The sequence below is a fragment of the Sebastes umbrosus genome, chromosome 22 (genome assembly GCF_015220745.1).
Source record: "Sebastes umbrosus isolate fSebUmb1 chromosome 22, fSebUmb1.pri, whole genome shotgun sequence".
In the NCBI taxonomy this organism is placed as follows: Eukaryota; Metazoa; Chordata; class Actinopteri; order Perciformes; family Sebastidae; genus Sebastes; species Sebastes umbrosus.
In genome coordinates this window covers 13342644-13361561 of record NC_051290.1, presented here as the reverse complement: position 1 = coordinate 13361561, position 18918 = coordinate 13342644, and the positions used below count along the sequence as shown (strand labels likewise).

The 18918-nt window shown below is 37.7% G+C and overlaps 2 protein-coding genes across 2 annotated transcripts in view; both read right to left on the bottom strand.

Annotated features, from left to right (window-relative positions):
- LOC119482029 (ubiquitin carboxyl-terminal hydrolase 47-like) overlaps positions 1-13016 on the bottom strand; it is a 26355-nt gene extending 13339 nt beyond the window's left edge. The window contains exons 1-2 of the mRNA XM_037759394.1: positions 12858-13016; positions 12665-12766 (exon numbers count right to left, since the gene is read on the bottom strand). Of these exons, the coding sequence (XP_037615322.1) occupies positions 12665-12719 (55 nt within the window). The 5' untranslated portion in view covers positions 12720-12766; positions 12858-13016. The remainder of the gene's footprint in view (positions 1-12664; positions 12767-12857) is intronic.
- Positions 6089-18918, bottom strand: LOC119482034 (ubiquitin carboxyl-terminal hydrolase 5-like). The gene is made up of 10 exons (XM_037759399.1): positions 18854-18918; positions 18650-18775; positions 18360-18455; positions 17929-18060; positions 17694-17822; positions 17549-17586; positions 16852-16892; positions 16443-16759; positions 15608-15615; positions 6089-6277 (listed from the first exon to the last, which is right to left on the bottom strand). Exons 3-9 carry the CDS (start codon positions 18399-18401, stop codon positions 15610-15612), a joined length of 705 nt encoding a protein of 234 aa, XP_037615327.1. The 5' UTR covers positions 18402-18455; positions 18650-18775; positions 18854-18918; the 3' UTR covers positions 6089-6277; positions 15608-15609.

Genomic DNA, 18918 nt, shown 5'->3' with positions numbered 1-18918 from the left:
ATCGTTTCATTTTGATTCCTTTTTGACAGTTGTATCAGTCCACTGCTGCACTGTCAGCTGCAAAGGAGTTGACAATCAGTTACTGGCAATAAATGAATTGCATCTGTTTTGGAAACGAACAGAAACGCAGAGAAATTGGACCATCATCCTACCTTCAGTTGTAAGATTCCCACTTTTAAGACATTTCTGCAGACAACAAGTTCTTCCCTCTGCTTATTATCGACACACACGAACAGTAACTTGTTACCTCTATGTCCTCTACAATACAACCCTCGGTGTACTTTCTCTTTCACTTGTCATAAAGGAATGCTGCATTCAGGGTGGCTCGGAATTTTGTGAACAGGCGGCTCACACGACTACGACGGAGTATTAGGGCCACATTGAGGGGAAACAAATCTGAGACTTCGAGAATAAAGTCATTATATTACGAGAAAAAAGTCGTAATTTAATGAGAATGAAGTCATAATATAACGAGAAAAAAAGTCGTAATTTAATGAGAGTAAAGTCATAATATAACGAGAAAAAAGTCGTAATTTAATGAGAATAAAGTCATAATATTACGAGAAAAAAGTCGTAATTTAATGAGAATAAAGTCATACTATTTCAAGAAAAAAATGTCGTAATTTAATGAGAATAAAGTCATAATATTACAAGAAAAAAAGTCGTAATTTAATGAAAATAAAGTCATAATATTACGAGAAAAAAGTCGTAATTTAATGAGAATAAAGTCATATTACAAGAAAAAAAGTCGTAATTTAATGAAAATAAAGTCATAATATTACGAGAAAAAAGTCGTAATTTAATGAGAATAAAGTCATAATATAACGAGAAAAAAAGTCGTAATTTAATGAGAATAAAGTCATAATATAACGAGAAAAAAAGTCGTAATTTAATGAGAATAAAGTCATAATATTACGAGAAAAAAAGTCGTAATTTAATGAGAATAAAGTAATAATATTACCAGAAAAAAAGTCGTAATTTAATGAGAATAAAGTCATAATATTACAAGAAAAAAAGTCGTAATTTAATGAAAATAAAGTCATAATATTTCAAGAAAGAAAAGTCATAATATCACGAGAATAAAGTCATAATATTACGAAAAAAAGTCGTAATTTAATGAGAATAAAGTCATAATATTACGAGAAAAAAGTCGTTATTTAATGAGAATAAAGTCATAATATTACGAGAAAAAAGTCGTTATTTAATGAGAATAAAGTCATACTATTTCAAGAAAAAAGTAGTAAAAATAATTTCCTCCTCCACAAAAGAGCTATGCATTTTCCCCATCAGGTCCGTGTGGTTCTTTCGTCGAAATAAACGCAGTTTCTTGCACAATCTTTTCAAGGTCCTGATACTTGATAATGTGGTGCTGATGTGCCAAAAGATGAAGTATTTCCTTATCTGTGAAACCTTTATACCCCCTGGCTCATGGACTAATACTAAAATATAACTTCACAAGATGCTGCTCTATTTCCCCTCTAAAATAACAATGACAATTACTTATTCTCATAATATTACGACTTTTTTCTCTTAATATTAAGATTTTTTTTTGTTCATCAGTCTGCTAGGATAAACATTGTCATAAAACATCAGCTGGACATTTCAAATGTTATCAGCCCATTAAATGGCTGTTATCAGTTGTTATCACTACCATTATAATGCTTCAGATGGGGCAGTCTGCACCTACCCGTACGTTGTGTAATGGTCGCAGTTTTATTGTAGGCCTATATGCCAGTGATGGGATGTATAGGCTAACTAAGTAGCCTACTACATTTACTCAATCTACTGTACTTAACATTTATCTGGCACTTGTGCTATAATTACTAGTTACTTTTTACATTTAAAAAACATATGATATGATAAGATACAGTATATACTACTAATCTACCCAGTAGTAGAAGTAGTAGCTGAGTGTATAGTATATTAGTGATAAAAACTGAAAATTCTGTAATAATATAACACTATTCTACTTAATGAGCAGCCTACTTTTACTTTTGATAGACTATAAGTACATTTGGCAGATAATAGCCTACTAATGTATAACTTCACTGAAGTAACATTTTTTTACTATAATTCAAGACGTTTACTTGTAATGGATAGGCTTTTTTTTTTAAAGGTATTTCTACATTTACTTAGCCTAAGTAAAGGATGCAAGTACTTCTTCCACCATATAGGCTTAGGCCTTTTTAGGCATTTTCTGTATTTTAGATTTCTGGAATATATTGTGATATGAAGCCAACACATTAAATCCAAACCCAGGACTACTCCGAAATCTCCAGGAAGTATCCTAATCAAACCAAAAAAAAAGAAAATACAGATATCGCACTCACAAAAGAAATGGTAGACATATCAGTACACTAATGCCAAGTTTTCTCAGACAAATCTTGATTTTCTATTGTGGGACAGTCATGTCCGAAATGTGGGACACTGAAAAGTCTGTTGAAAGGCCTGAAAATCACCTTAATTAATGTAGGAAATAAGGCTAAATGTGCAATCCCATGTTCAGTAATTTTACCACTTACAATGTTATTGCTGTTAAAAAACCTAGGCTTATGTGTGGATGTTACATGGAGAATTGAACAACATCAAACAAACAATAAGACTATAAATAAATGACTTTATAAATAAAACTTTCCACAAATACAGTGCTTTTTAATCAGCATCAGAGTCCTACGAATGACACTAATTACTACAATAGTTTGGTTCAAAGTGATAAACATAAAATCTAAAGCATCTATGACATTACTCAGTGAACACAGCAGCAATAGTTTACAAGTGTAGTGTGCAAAAGGCCTAATTAATTTAAACGTAATTAGTACTAAACAGTAGAATAAAAGTAAATATCTACACAAAGACTTCCTTTTGAATTTTTATTTCCTCACACAATCTGTTTTAAATCACATTAGATGTTACATTCAGTGTCATCTGTTTATATATGTCTGAACAATTTAACAAGAACATTTTCAAAATAAAATGTAATAGGTCGATACATTTCTTCCACTGTTAAAAAAAAAGACAAAACATGTTAGATAATTCGGGCTGTGAATATGATGATTTCAAAACGACTGAACATATATGTGCCTTGACATTTTTCATTACAAGTCAGTTTCCATTGCTATATTTTCTATTACAGACTGATGCAATTAATCTAAAACAACCCTCTCTCTCATTAAACCTCTAACATGTGCTGCTCTTTACACAGAAACAATCCTGTAGCAAACAGGAAGTGATGCATTTTACATTAAAACCCAGCAAAGGTGTTGATGTCAAATAGACTAAACCAGACTCAACAAACAAAATAGTGCTACCAACAGACACAAACTCAAACAATATACATCACACTACTGTCTATAGAGCTCTCTGGCGAGTGCAATATTGTTAAGTATTAATAAGCATTCATAAAAAACTAAAAATATAAACTTATGGATCACCACAATGACATGCAGTCTTGTCTCTCCTGGACAAAGTATGCATTTCATTTTAATCCGACTCTGAAGTCTGGTCTGCATTTTTGGGGCTCTTCTGAAAAAAAGAAAAAACCCCAGTGGTTTTGTTGCGTTTCTGTTTTTCCTTTCTGTTTTGTTTCAGAGGAGAAGAGCGACGCCACAAACGTCTTTTCTTCTCACCTCTTTTTTTCTCTGCATGTTTTTTCCCAACAGCTTGTTTTTGTGCATCAGACATTTCTTTGGTTCTGTGTTCCTGTGGCTTTGGTGAAGGTGAGTCATTCAGTTTTAAATTGCCAACACCCTCTGACAATTTGACCTTTGGGTCTGTTTTTGGATCTGGTTTTCTTTTAACACTCCCTTCATTATATACCAAACTCGTAATGCCACCTTTTTTTTTTTTTTTAAAGTTATTTTTTGGGGTGATTTTTAAGTATTTATTGATAGGATAGTGGATAGAGTGTTGGAAAGGGGGAGAGAGAGAAATGACATGCGGAAAGGACCACAGGCCGGATTCGAACCCCGGTCCACCGCTGCTAGGACTGCTAGGAGGAAAAGAAAGAAAAAGAGAGAAAGAGAGAAGAAAACACAACTCTGTAGCTCTTATTTTCACCCACATGGTGTTTTGAAGTCTTTATACACCATAGTATTTTTGTTAAAGAATAAAAACATTATTTTTTGTGCTTTTCGGGGGGAACAATACATGTCCACTTGAGAGGCAGTTCGAATCTCGTCTCTGGCAGGGTCGAAGTTTATAATATGCAGTAAAAAATAGTTTGTGTTGCTCGTGTAAACTTGAAATGACTCAAGATATAATTTTAATGCAAGACTTGTGCGTTGCAACTAATACATTAATATTGAAAATCGTTCAGGTTTCCTTATACAGTCATATAACTGGTAGATTACTACAGATAACAAATATACAAAACATTATCATCATCCATGATGATGTTTTGCATTATTATTATTGCATACATCCTCCTTATGACTGATTAATGAACTGTTAGGCAAGATAGGTCAAAATGTTAGTAGAATAAATTATAATGTACTGGAGAATAGTTGAGCAATATTGGGATGGACTTGCTGTGTGTAATTAATTAAAAAAATAACCATAGGAATACACATGAATTGAGACAGTAATGATATTAAAGCTTTAACTTTATTGTCTTTGGGCCTGGAACATGTGAAACAACAAGAACAAATAATTTGAAGAAGATAATACTATTCTTAATGTTTGTCATTGGGTCTGATTCCCTGCAACATCAGACAGAATGATTTACAGCACACAGATTCACCAGAAACTCCTTCAGCTCAGACTCCAGCGGGGCCTCCGGCAGTGACCAGCCCACTGTAGATTGCTGGGCCCTCTGTCAACGTCCAGCAGGTTTTGCTACAGGGCCACAATTGTGCTTCCCTTATAAAGAAACATGAAAAGAACAACAGAGACTGAATATTTATTCACACAACAGGCTTATGTGAGTAATTAATGAAATGAAAACAGCAACATTGTCTTATTCTTTTTGGACTAAGCATGGTATTCCAAATTACAGATATTACTAACCTGCTGGTTGCTGAGAGTCATGGAGGTCTATGTCCTCAGTTCTACCAGGTGCTCTGCAAGGCTGTCAACCCGATCCATACCTGGCATACCATGCCCGTCCCTTAAACATACAATTTGTCATCAGTAAGCAAATAAACAGGATAAACTGCTGTGAAATTACACTACATGTAACATATAATGTCTTAATGTCCGTATGCTGTCTGTTGTATGTTCAATAGATTCGACCCAACTGTTACTATTGCTTTATTGTGAGGTTTATGTAAACATTACTTACCAACTGTATTTCTGCCACCTGAGACACCAGGTGAGGATTCAGACTGGACTGCAGGCTGAGCTTCTGCGGCAGAGGATGCAGGATGACTGACAGCCTGGAGAAGTCTAAACAGACATTGAAATAAAACTTATATGTAGAAACAATTTCACACATATGATAATTATGTTTCTTTTACCTTGAAAAACCTTGCAAACTGCAGTCATGTTTATATAACTTTAGTATGAACATTTAATATAACGTTTATGATCATATAATCATTAATCATGAACATTAATATAACACAGTAGTTATCTGACAGTTACCTGTCTGAGCTAAAAACAGTGATTGTGATAGTAAACTTTGTTTCACAACGTTAAGAAGCTAACACAGTAGCAGTCATACTGTATATGTATCTATAGCTTTAGTATTAACATAACGTTTATGATCATATAATCATTAATATAACACCACAGTTATCTTACCTGTCTGAGCTAAAAGAAGTGACTGTGGTAGTCTTAGTTTAACAACGCTGAGGAGCTCATACAGTAGGAGTAACGTTACCTCTATGTAACTGTAACTGTAAAACCAGCCGCCTAATGCCACCTTTTGAAGTTCCTGCTACAGTTTCTATCGTTATGGTCTTCGTCTCGCTGCTTGTTTGAACACCCCGATAGGTTTCTTCCTCATTTATCTTCCCATGCAATGTTTTGGACTGCTTTGAACCATGTCTTCCTTCCATTGTCCACTTTTCAACACTGCCCCTGTTCTCTGTCACTCTGCTGCTTCCTGTTTGTCTAAAAGAAGAGTCCGCTCTTCTTTGATGATGTTCATCATCTCCTTTCTTTTCCTGCTCTTTGGCTTGTTTCGCTGCATCTTTATGTGTTGAAACATGCTCTGATCTGTTCTGTCTAACATCATCTAATCTTCTGTTCTGGTACTGTTGTTGTCTCTCTGATGTTCCTTTCCTTTGTGCATGTTTATCATCCTCTCTCTTTTGTTGCTCGTCTCCCTTCACATCCCTCGGTCGCCCATGTCTTTGATAAAACCTGCTACTAATTTCTCCGTTACACCTCTGATTATCTTTAGGCATGTTGTCTTTACTATCACCACCACCATTTCCTCTCCCTGATTTTCTGTCCTTGTTGACCTGATCATCTATTTCCGTCCTCTCCCCATCTCCATGTGTGTCCACACTAACAGGTTTAAGGTCATAATCTTGTCCAACTTCCTGTTTACCCCACAGATCTTCACACATGTTCGGGCTAACATCATCTAGTCTTCCACTGTCACGGTCATCCCTCTCTTCAAAATGAGTTTCTCTAGATAAGGTTTCTCTCTTTTCTGCCTGGTCGTCAGCCTGTGCATTTCCTCCCATGTCTTCCTCATCATCCAACATTATATCCCCCTCATGTCTTTGTTTTTCTGCTCGAGCATCTTGGAGATTATGCAAGTCACTTCTTATGCTGTGCCTGGTATAAACTCCACTGTCCTGATCCTCTACTTCATTATAGATGTCAGATGATAGCCCACCTCCTCTAGACACAACACTAACTGTGTCTTTACTTCCTGTTTCTTCATGTCGGTCGATGGAAACAGTCACTGTAGGTTCATTACCCACCTCTGCTGCCTCCTCAACCTCCTCTCTCTCTCTCCTCTTTGTGACATCTGGACCCTGGTCATGGATATCATCGGTAGCTGGCGGGAATTCTTCAGGAGTAGACACCTCTCTGTCCTGAGTACAAGCACCTGCAGCACGCACTGGAAAGTAGGTATAAAATAAATTCAGGCATCCAATTTGAAGCGTTCACACTAAACATCAGGAAGCATAATGAGCATGTTTGCCATCTTACCTGTCTTTTTCCGGTAAAAAAGAAGATAAGCGCTGCTGGATCTAGTGAGAGAAATATGCAAAAGAGAGTAAGGTCATTTTCAAATACAGCTAAATGTATGGCCTGTGTTAGGGGCTTTCTGTTATGCATGCTCACATGCATGCATATGTAGGAATGCATGCATGTGCACATGCAAAAAGGGGTACTTCTAGCATATATAAGTCGGTGTGGATACATTCCATGGATATTTGGAGATACACGTATCTGTATATTATACATGTGTTTATTGATTTTTTTCAGTGGTGGTGTAGGGTAAGTAGGAGTGTTATGGGGATTGGGTTGGGAAATACATAAGAGAAACAAATATCAATTGTGGTTACAGCATGGTGTAATATAGTACTTGCTTATGTGGTATATTCAACAAACTGAAAATAATAAATAAATAATCAATTGAGAAATAATCGCAAACTCCGCCAACAAGTCAAGTTGCAGTTTACATCCATTTCTGTCCAAAATCATTTTATCCTGTTCGACATTTTTTCATAATTAGAATATGACTTCTTGAGTTATGGCCAAAAATGTGTTTGGTGAGGTCAGAGTGACCTTTGACCTCAGACAGTTGGACAGACGACCCGAAAACATTATCCCTCCGGCCACGGCTGTCACCAGCTCGGAGGCATAAAAATGTGTGGTGGGGATGAAAAGAAGAACTAAAACTTACTTCTCAATGTTATCCACCTGGAATGGCTGGTATCCAAGCTGTTGATGAAAAGAATAACCAAACATAATATGATGAATCTGTTTGTGTTTTTTTTGCACTGTAATATGTAACTGTCAACAACACGAGTTAAAGTGATCAGTCTTACCAATGTGACACTGCCATCATTGAAGTTATACCATCTCTCCTTCTCCTGAGGTTTGATTGTTGCATTGTAATGTCCACCTCTAAGATCTCCAAAATGGTCCACAACTGCGTACAGTTCATACGTCTGATTCTGATCACCAGCAGAAAATATGACAGACATTATTATCATGAATGAAAAAGAAATGTGTCATGAATAAATAGTAAAATATACTGTGTATATATATATATATATATATACCTCTGGTATCTGTAGGGTGCAGGGAACATCCACAGTGTGGTTGTTTTTGACATATCTCATGTAACTGTAGTCAAACTCAAACCTCTTCAGCAGCAGCATCAAAACCTCTGGATGACGCTTTATTACACATTTCTGAATGAAAAACACAGGTTGCCAACATGTATTATATGTTGTTATAACACCATTAACTTGTTTTTGAAAGGCTAAACGCCCACAAATAGGCCTATGGATTGAGGCAGAATATTTTGTTAGATAAAAACATGTTGTGAATTTTGGAAATGATTCACAGCAGCACGCCTAGGTCCCAGCCTTTGCTTGCCGCTCGGCTCACATTGCAACCCGATACCAATTCCTATCCCTGCGGGTGCTGGGCCCACAGGGTGGCGGCTCCATAAGATAGCAAATCAGAACAATTTTTTCTCATTACTCACAATAGTTGCATCAGTTTTGGCATCACACTTGTCACAGTACATCTGGTTTTCTCCGCTGAAATCTGAAGTTCTGAAATACTCCTTAATACCACTCACCTGATAAAAAGCAATGAAATTAGCTCTGACAGATGTTTTTTAGAGAGATTTTTTATATATCACAAATATTCATGTTAATTGAACTGATGAGATCTCTGACCAAAATGCTCATACGCAAATGGCATATTTAGTTTACTAAATATCTCCTGGCAACAGAAAAATGCTTTGAAATTTGCAGGTCGTCAGTTTCTTACCACGCTATAGTCTTCACTGTTAGAATCAACCAATGCAAGAGGAAGATACCAAAATGCCCCGCCGGCTTCGGTCTCTTCACAACATGCAGAACATTTGGTCTTGTGTGTCGACTCTCCGTGGAAGATCTGAAAGCACAAAAACAGATACTGGTAAACAAGTATTTTTCATACAGAATCTCTTTGATATTGACGATGAATCTTTACCTGTGATGCCTCAGGACTGGTCAGACCTAAAATCTTCTCAAAGTACTCAGCAGCATCACGCTGTTCATACACTGAGGAGGGGAAGAGCAGAAATCAATGTGTATTTCTTCTACAAAATAAGGGGTAAAATTACCATATTTTATACTTCTGCTCAACCTATCCTTTATGTGGATAATAAATCTGGATTATTAAAGGGGTTATTATGAGATATTCTCTATCTGTGGGGCTTCAATGACTGTATGTTAACACTTCTAGTGCGCAGGATGCAGGTCCTGATATTATTTTCAGATACTACAGTACTCCATGTAACCTCAATGTAATTTGTTGTTTTGTGTGCTATCATACTGTACCATTGTCAATGCCCAGCGTTTTGGTGATTTTATAGGTGTATGCCGTACATCCTTTTAAGTCATCAAACAAGGACGCAAGATGTCGATCAATACACTTAGGGCCACAGGTTCCACAGGTGTGCCTACACAAAATTATGACATAGTGGACATGAGACATTCAAAGGTGCACTGTAGCCACAATACATTTTGACTGCATTATATGCCTGAAGTTGGACTTTGTAACAAACCTTTCCACAGCCTCTCTGAAGTCTTCGGTCATGAACAGCACCTGCAGCACACTGTTCAGGTAGCATGTTGCTCCTTGGTTTAACAAGCCATAGTACTTACTGGCTGCTGGGAGGAGATGCATGTGAATTACAGAACTGTCTTCATACCATCACTGTATACAGCATGTACAGTGTATCAGTTTATTCTTCCTGAGTTTCACTTGTGCGATATTCCTCTCATGACATGCAAGGAAATAAAATACCTTGGCCATTTTCTCACTGATGATTGGAATGATGACAGAGATATCTATCTACAGTGCTGTAAACTATATGCTCAGGCAAATATGTTGCTTTGTAAGTTTTTTGTGTGAAACAGAAACTGGTGGAATCTACCTTTTTACCTGTTATTAACTATGTATATGTATTGTATATGAATGCTTCTGCTCATTGTCTTCGCATGCTGGATAGCGTGTATCACGGGTCACTGAGATTCATTACAAACTGTCGTTCTTTTACTCACCATTGTGTACTCTACTCTAAAGTGAATTGGTCATCCTTATGTGCTCGTCGCCTCAGTCATTGGTATGTGTTTATCTACAAAAGCATTCTGAGTTGCCTTCCGAAGTGTCTTCACTTTTAAAAAGGAAAACTGGAAGTCATAATCTTCGTTCTATGGACATTTTGTAATTTGTTGTTCCCAAAGTACGAACTGAATTGGGAAAGAAAGCTTTTAGGTATTCGGCACCTACTGCTTGGAATAATTTAAAATCTGATCTTCAACTTCAAAACGTAGTTACCTTGAATGAGTTTAAAGCTCTGGTGAAATCGCTGCAGTCCAGGTTGTCTGTGTGCAAGTGTTTTGAATGAGCAAGTTTTAATGTTGTTAATTTATGTGTTGTCTGTTACTTTTACTATAACTGTCTTGCTGCTTTCTTGGCCAGGTCTCCCTTGTAAAAGAGATCTTTGATCTCTCAATGGGACTAACCTGGTTAAATAAAGGACAATAAATGAATAAGTTCAGTATGTCTTCTGTAAATGTAAAATGTTCATTATTTAGACCTTTCTGCACGCCTTTGTATACAGCTCATCTTTAGTGTAGCTATAAGAAAAGTAGTATGCAAAGGCTCATAGTGGCTTAAAATGATGCTATGAGGTTGTTGCTTCGGGTTCCCAGATGGCATAGTGCCAGTCAACTGTTTGTGTCCTCTGGTATTCCCACATGTGAGGCACTTTCAAGACATTTGATGTATAATTTCACGTGTCGCTTGGATGAATCAGAGAACAGCGTCATAGAGGCTTTAACCAGCTCGAGCAAGAGCTGGGTTACGTTCGAAAAGTCAAATAATTATGTCCTAACGTCTTTTCCTTACCACTTTTCCTTGACCCCAATGGAAAACGTCATGAGGTCAAGGAAAGATGACAAGGAGAATTCAGAAGGACTTAGGAAAAGACAACCGTGGAGTTCAGAGAATCCGACTGCACTTTCACTAGGCTCCGTAATTATTATGCGACGGCGGTGGATGTTAGTGACGCGGGTCTGCCGTGGTGAAACTACGGGTGCATCCCAAAGCTCTTATTTGTTGTCTCCTCACTCCTCGATCCTCGCTTGAACCGGAAGTTGTTCTGGTGCGTCATCTTGAAGACCGTCCCAAAGCTGTTATTCCTGCACGGAGGAGCGAGGAGCTAGGATCGAGGATCGAGGAGGGATCACTGAGGAGCGATAAGCGAGGATACACGAGAGCAGCCTTCATGGAAGTCTTTTACTGACCGACACGCCCCCTTATTGGATATCAGTTACTGATTGGACGCTGCTGCCGATCAGACTGATCTGATAACTTTACCTCTCAACATCGCTGGAGTTTTATACCGGAGTGAAGACAGATTACAGATTAAACGTTTTATATTTTAGTTGTCTTCTGATTCACCATCTAGTTATAATCTGTGTTAACTGAAGCTCTGAACAGCAGCAGAAGGACCTGCAGTAGCTCTGCTTCACACACCGCCAGTTAAGCAGCCTGACACTGAGAGGGGTTTATAAAACCTGACAAACAAACATAAAATAACTTTCATTTATTAGAATGATTTGTCTTTTCATGATCTGTTATTTCCCCCGTTAACTTTTATTAATGATACTATTAAAGTCAGAGAGAGAAGGAGAGTCTGTCTGTCAGCAACAAACACCTTTTACATCATTTATCCTCATTTCCATTCAGTCACATGAGGCTGATAATTCCTGAACGTCGGGTTTGATATGAGTTACATCATTCACATTTCCCCTGAAACATTCAGCCTAATAAATAATGTCCAGTGTTCAAAAGACACCATACTCATATTCTGGGTTATTAAATAATGAACTCACAATCAGAATATCAATAAATACAGACACTAATAATGAATAAATAATATAAAGGTATTGTGCCAGTAGAGATGGTTCCTGGTCCTCTAAGCAGGACTCAGTCCACAGCAGAAATACAGACTGCTGGTTGTTATTCATGTGCAGGTGTTTGTTAAACAGGTAACAGGCTACAGAGAGAAACACTGCTGCTCTACCACTGATAACTGTGTGTCTTTATTAGTATTAGATCAGTTCAGACACAAACTCCATCTAAAGTCTATACAGCTGTTGAAGCCAACTGATCCAGATGTGATCAGCTGCTGCTGTCATCAGAAACGGATGTCACTTCACGTGACGTTTCAGAGGAAACGACCTCTCATGTCTCTTAAAACATATTTCCTCGTTTCCTCTCTCCTCGCATGGTTTCCTTGCGTCTCTCCATGCTTCCCTGGTGGGAGGGACTAAGACGCAAGGAAAAGATGCAAGTGAGGGAAACAGGGATGCAATTAAGAGCTTTGGGATGCACCTAGAGTATGAATTGAATGATGAATTTCTGTGGTCTTATCTTGTATGTTTTCTTTTTCTTTTCTGTTCTTTTATTGCTATGGACCCTCCTGTGTGTCTGAAATAAAGTTTGAATTTAATTTAATATATCTTACCTGGAGAGAACAACATGTTGTAGAAATACCGTAGACCATTTTCAAAGAAATCCATTTTGATTCCTTTTTGACAAATCTATCAGTCCACTGCAACACTGTCAGCTGCAAAGGAGTTGACAATCAGTTTGTTGACAATAAATCAATTGCACCTGTTTTGGAAACGAACACAAATGCAGAAACAACATGAGCCTACCTTCAGTTGTAAGATTCACACTTTCAAGACATTCCCGCAGCTTGTTGGACAACTTCTCTGTGTTTATTGTCGACGCACAGCATCTTCATCTCCTGTAAAGTACAACCCTCAGTGTACTTTCTCTTTCACTTCTCACACAAACCTGCAGGAATGCTGCATTCAGGGGGTGTCGGAAATGTTTTTTTATTAACAGACGGCTCACATGACTAACAAGGAAATTCAATATTAGGCTATAGCACAAATGGCTCTTTTCTGATGTAGCTGTAAAATAAATCTCAAGCTACGAAAAAGCTTCTTCACTGTGTTCTCTCTCTCTGCTTTACAGGAGGACATGAACGCAGCATATGCAGCTGCTTGAGGCAACAAAATTATCATAAAGGATGGAAAATGGCACATTTCCTATTTGTGAATCACATAGTAGATCTTTCAGCTTAATTAAGTGTAAAACACATTAAAATTTACAAAACAATACAGTTAACCACACCTTCATTTTTGTCTTAAAGGACCAGACTTTTCAATTAAGAGACAAATTTAAGGTTAATTCATGTCTACATTAATGGTGTATATAAGAGGGTTTTAATTGTTTATCTCCACAAGTTTAACCCTCAAATATTTTATTTTCTTCTGTCTTTTATTTTGATCCTACCTGTCCTCATAAGGGTTTATTTAAGGATTATCTGAACAATATGAGAGGTTTTTAAGAGAAACAATCCTATAAAATTGATTCAGTTTTTAGGAGGTAGGAACTTCTAAAAATGTACAAAATAGCATTACGATCGCCTCCCTCTAATAATGGAAAAAAAATAAAAATTCATCATTGATAAATGATGAATGATATTAAGATCCTGATTTAGATTTACATTCGCTTTAGCACCATTAAATTAGATGCAGCTTAGAAGGAGACCAAACCTGCTGTCCAGATATCACGTGGATTCCTGTAAATGTGCCACAGACTGAAAGTGAAAATCAAATCTCAGTGCTCAATCACATAACAGTCTTATCATCATGACTGACTCATTCAGAGCAGGGTGGAGGCTTGCTGCTCGATCAGATATGATCTTGTAATCTTGTCATTTTACTGTTGTTATTTTTGTCTACGTTGCACACACAGCATCTATTGCATGTCTGTCCATAAGAGAGATCCGTCTTCTGTTGTCCTTCCTGAAATCTATTCCCTTTTCCCCAATAAAGGAGAAAAAATTGTCTTTTGTGACTTTGGAAACTTGACTTATACAGGAAAATGTATGGTAATCTCTCCTGCCATCAGAACTTATGACTTTCCACAAATACAGTGCTTTTTAATCAGCATCAGAGTCCTACGAATGACACTAATTACTACAATAGTTTGGTTCAAAGTGATAAACATAAAATCTAAAGCATCTATGACATTACTCAGTGAACACAGCAGCAATAGTTTACAAGTGTAGTGTGCAAAAGACCTAATTAATTTAAACGTAATTAGTACTAAACAGTAGAATAAAAGTAAATATCTACACAAAGACTTCCTTTTGAATTTTTATTTCCTCACACAATCTGTTTTAAATCACATTAGATGTTACATTCAGTGTCATCTGTTTATATATGTCTGAACAATTTAACAAGAACATTTTCAAAATAAAATGTAATAGGTCGATACATTTCTTCAACTGTTAAAAAAAAAAGACAGAACATGTTTGATCATTCGGGCTGTGAATATGATGATTTCAAAACGACTGAACATATATGTGCCTTGACATTTTTCATTACAAGTCAGTTTCCATTGCTATATTTTCTATTACAGACTGATGCAATTAATCTAAAACAACCCTCTCTCTCATTAAACCTCTAACATGTGCTGCACGTTACAGAGAAACAATCCTGTAGCAAACAGGAAGTGATGCATTTTACATTAAAACCCAGCAAAGGTGTTGATGTCAAATAGACTAAACCAGACTCAACAAACAAAATAGTGCTACCAACAGACACAAACTCAAACAATATACATCACACTACTGTCTATAGAGCTCTCTGGCGAGTGCAATATTGCTAAGTATTAATAAGCATTCATAAAGAACTAAAAATATAAACTTGTGGATCACCACAATGACATGCAGTCTTGTCTCTCCTGGACAAAGTATGCATTTCATTTTAATCCGACTCTGAAGTCTGGTCTGCATTTTTTCGGCTTTTCCGAAAAAAAGAAAAAACCCCAGTGGTTTTGTTGCGTTTCTGTTTTTCCTTTCCGTTTTGTTTCAGAGGGGAAGAGCGACGCCACAAATGTCTTTTCTTCTCACCTCTTTTTTTCTCTGCATGTTTTTTCTCAACAGCTTGTTTTTGTGCATCAGACATTTCTTTGGTTCTGTGTTTCTGTGGCTTTGGTGAAGGTGAGTCATTCAGTTTTAAATTGCCAACACCCTCTGACAATTTGACCTTTGGGTCTGTTTTTGGATCTGATTTTCTTTTAACACTTCCTTCATTATATACTGAACTCGTAATGCCACCTTGTGAAGTTCCTGCTACAGTTTCTATTGTTATGTTCTTCGTCTCGCTGCTTGCTTGAACACCCTGATAGGTTTCTTCCTCAATTATCTTCACATGCAATGTTTTGGACTGCTTTGAACCATGTCTTCCTTCCATTGTCCACTTTTCAACACTGCCCCTGTTCTCTGTCACTCTGCTGCTTCCTGCTTGTCTAAAAGAAGAGTCCGCTCTTCTTCGATGATGTTCATCATCTCCTTTCTTTTCCTGCTCTTTGGCTTGTTTCGCTGCATCTTTATGTGTTGAAACATGGTCTGATCTGTTCTGTCTAACATCATCTAATCTCTCTGATGTTCCTGTCCTTTGTGCATGTTTATCATCCTCTCTCTTTTGTTGCTCGTCTCCCTTCACATCCCTCGGTTGCTCATGTCTTTGATAAAACCTGCTACTAATTTCTCCTTTACACCTCTGATTATCTTTAGGCATGTTGTATTTACTACCACCACCATTGCGTTGAATGTCATCATAGTAGAGCTCAGTTATTTTGAGGAGCTTTCCTCTCCCTGATTTTCTGTCCTTGTCAACCTGATCATCTATTTCCGTCCTCTCCCCATCTCCATGTTTGTCCACACTAACAGGTTTTAGGTCATAATCTTGTCCAACTTCCTGTTTACCCCCCAGATCTTCACACATGTTCGGTCTAACATCATGTAATCTTTCGTTGTCCTGATGCTCTGCATCCCTGTCGAGGTATTTTTCTGTTCCTCTCCTTTCCGGCTGTTCATTTCCATCCTCGTCTCTATTTCCATCCATTCTTTCCTCATCTTTCTGCATGCCAACATGAACCTGCTGAGGATGCATGTTGCTGACTTCATGTTTATACATCTGAGCGTGATATGACGTGTTGAGCATGTCTTCACCCTCCAGACCCTCCTGTGGTCTCCTGTGTCTAACATCATCTAGTCTTCCACTGTCACGGTCATCCCTCTCTTCAAAATGAGTTTCTCTAGATAAGGTTTCTCTCTTTTCTCCCTGGTCGTCAGCCTGTGCATTTCCTCCCATGTCTTCCTCATCATCCAACATCATATCCCCCTCATGTCTTTGTTTTTCTGCACGAGCATCTTGGAGATAATGCAAGTCATTTCTTATGCTGCGCCTGGCATAAACTCCATTGTCCTGATCCTCTACTACATTATAGAGGTCAGATGATAGCCCACCTCCTCTAGACCCAACACTAACTGTGTCTTTACTTCCTGTTTCTTCATGTCGGTCGATGGAAACAGTCACTGTAGGTTCATTACCCACCTCTGCTGCTTCCTCAACCTCCTCTCTCTCTCTCCTCTTTGTGACATCTGGACCCTGGTCATGGATATCATTGGTGGCTGGCGGGAATTCCTCAGGAGTAGACACCTCTCTGTCCTGAGTACAAGCACCTGCAGCACGCACTGGAAAGTAGGTATAAAATATATTCAGGCATCCAATTTGAAGCGTTCACACTAAACATCAGGAAGCATAATGAGCATGTTTGCCATCTTACCTGTCTTTTTCCGGTAAAAAAGAAGATATGCGCTGCCGGATCTAGTGAGAGAAATATGCAAAAGAGAGTAAGGTCATTTTCAAATACAGCTAAATGTATGGCCTGTGTTAGGGGCTTTCTGTTATGCATGCTCATATGCATGCATATGTAGGAATGCATGCATGTGCACATGCAAAAAGGGGTACTTCTAGCATATATAAGTCGGTGTGGATACATTCCATGGATATTTGGAGATACACGTATCTGTATATTATACATGTGTTTATTGATTTTTTTCAGTGGTGGTGTAGGGTAAGTAGGAGTGTTTTGGGGATTGGGTTGGGAAATACATAAGAGAAACAAATATCAATTGTGGTTACAGCATAGTGTAATATAGTACTTGCTTATGTGGTATATTCAACAAACTGAAAATAATAAATAAATAATCAATTGAGAAATAGTCGCAAACTCCGCCAACAAATCAAGTTGCAGTTTACATCCATTTCTGTCCAAAATCATTTTATCCTGTTCGACATTTTTTCATAATTAGAATATGACTTCTTGAGTTATGGCCAAAAATGTGTTTGGTGAGGTCAGAGTGACCTTTGACCTCAGACAGTTGGACAGACGACCCGAAAACATTATCCCTCCAGCCACGGCTGTCAATGTGAAAATGTCAAAATGTGTGGTGGGGATGAAAAGAAGAACTAAAACTTACTTCTCAATGTTATCCACCTGGAATGGCTGGTATTCAAGCTGTTGATGAAAAGAATAACCAAACATAATATGATGAATCTGTTTGTGTTTTTTTTGCGCTGTAATATGTAACTGTCAACAACACGAGTTAAAGTGATCAGTCTTACCAATGTGACGCTGTCATCATTGAACTTATACCATCTCTCCTCCTCCTGAGGTTTGATTGTTGCATTGTAATGTCCACCTCTAAGACCTCCAAAATGGTCCACAACCGCGTACAGTTCATACGTCTGATTCTGATCACCAGCAGAAAAGATGACAGACATTATTATCAGGAATGAAAAAGAAATGTGTCATCAATAAATAGTAAAATATACTGTGTATATATATATATATGTATACCTCTGGTATCTGTAGGGTGCAGGGAACATCCACAGTGCGGTTGTTTTTGACATATCTCATGTAACTGTAGTCAAACTCAAACCTCTTCAGCAGCAGCATCAAAACCTCTGGATGACGCTTTATTACACATTTCTGAATGAAAAACACAGGACCCCAATATGTATTATATGTTGTTATAACACCATTAACTTGTTTTTGAAAGGCTAAACGCCCACAAATAGGCCTATGGATTGAGGCAGAATATTTTGTTAGATAAAAACATGTTGTGAATTTTGGAAATGATTCACAGCAGCACGCCTAGGTCCCAGCCTTTGCTTGCCGCTCGGCTCACATTGCAACCCGATACCAATGCCTATCCCTGCGGGTGCTGGGCCCACAGGGTGGCGGCTCCACAAGATAGCAAATCAGAACAATTTTTTCTCATTACTCACAATAGTTGCATCAGTTTTGGCATCACACTTGTCACAGTACATCTGGTTTTCTCCGCTGAAATCTGAAGTTCTGAAATACTCCTTAATACCATCCACCTGATAAAAAGCAATGAAATTAGCTCTGACAGATGTTTTTTAGAGAGATTTTTTATATATCACAAATATTCATGTTAATTGAACTGATGAGATCTCTGACCAAAATGCTCATACGCAAATGGCATATTTAGTTTACTAAATATCTCCTGGCAACATAAAAATGCTTTGAAATGTGCAGGTTGTCAGTTTCTTACCACGCTATAGTCTTCACTGTTAGAATCAACCAATGCAAGAGGAAGATACCAAAATGCCCCGCCGGCTTCGGTCTCTTCACAACATGCAGAACATTTGGTCTTGTGTGTCGACTCTCCGTGGAATATCTGAAAGCACAAAAACAGAGACTGGTAAACAAGTATTTTTCATACAGAATCTCTTTGATATTGACGATGAATCTTTACCTGTGATGCCTCAGGACTGGTCAGACCTAAAATCTTCTCAAAGTACTCAGCAGCATCACGCTGTT

What these genes read in the sequence shown, in the direction of transcription:
- LOC119482034 (XM_037759399.1), bottom strand. Translation starts at nt 18,401, where the DNA reads ATGTACTGTGACAAGTGTGATGCCAAAACTGATGCAACTATT. An exon ending in GCACCCTACAGATACCAGAG is followed by an intron (nt 17,823 to 17,928) that starts GTATACATATAT and finishes GCTGGTGATCAG; the next exon opens with AATCAGACGTATGAACTGTA. An exon ending in TTTTTACCGGAAAAAGACAG is followed by an intron (nt 16,760 to 16,851) that starts GTAAGATGGCAA and finishes CCTACTTTCCAG; the next exon opens with TGCGTGCTGCAGGTGCTTGT.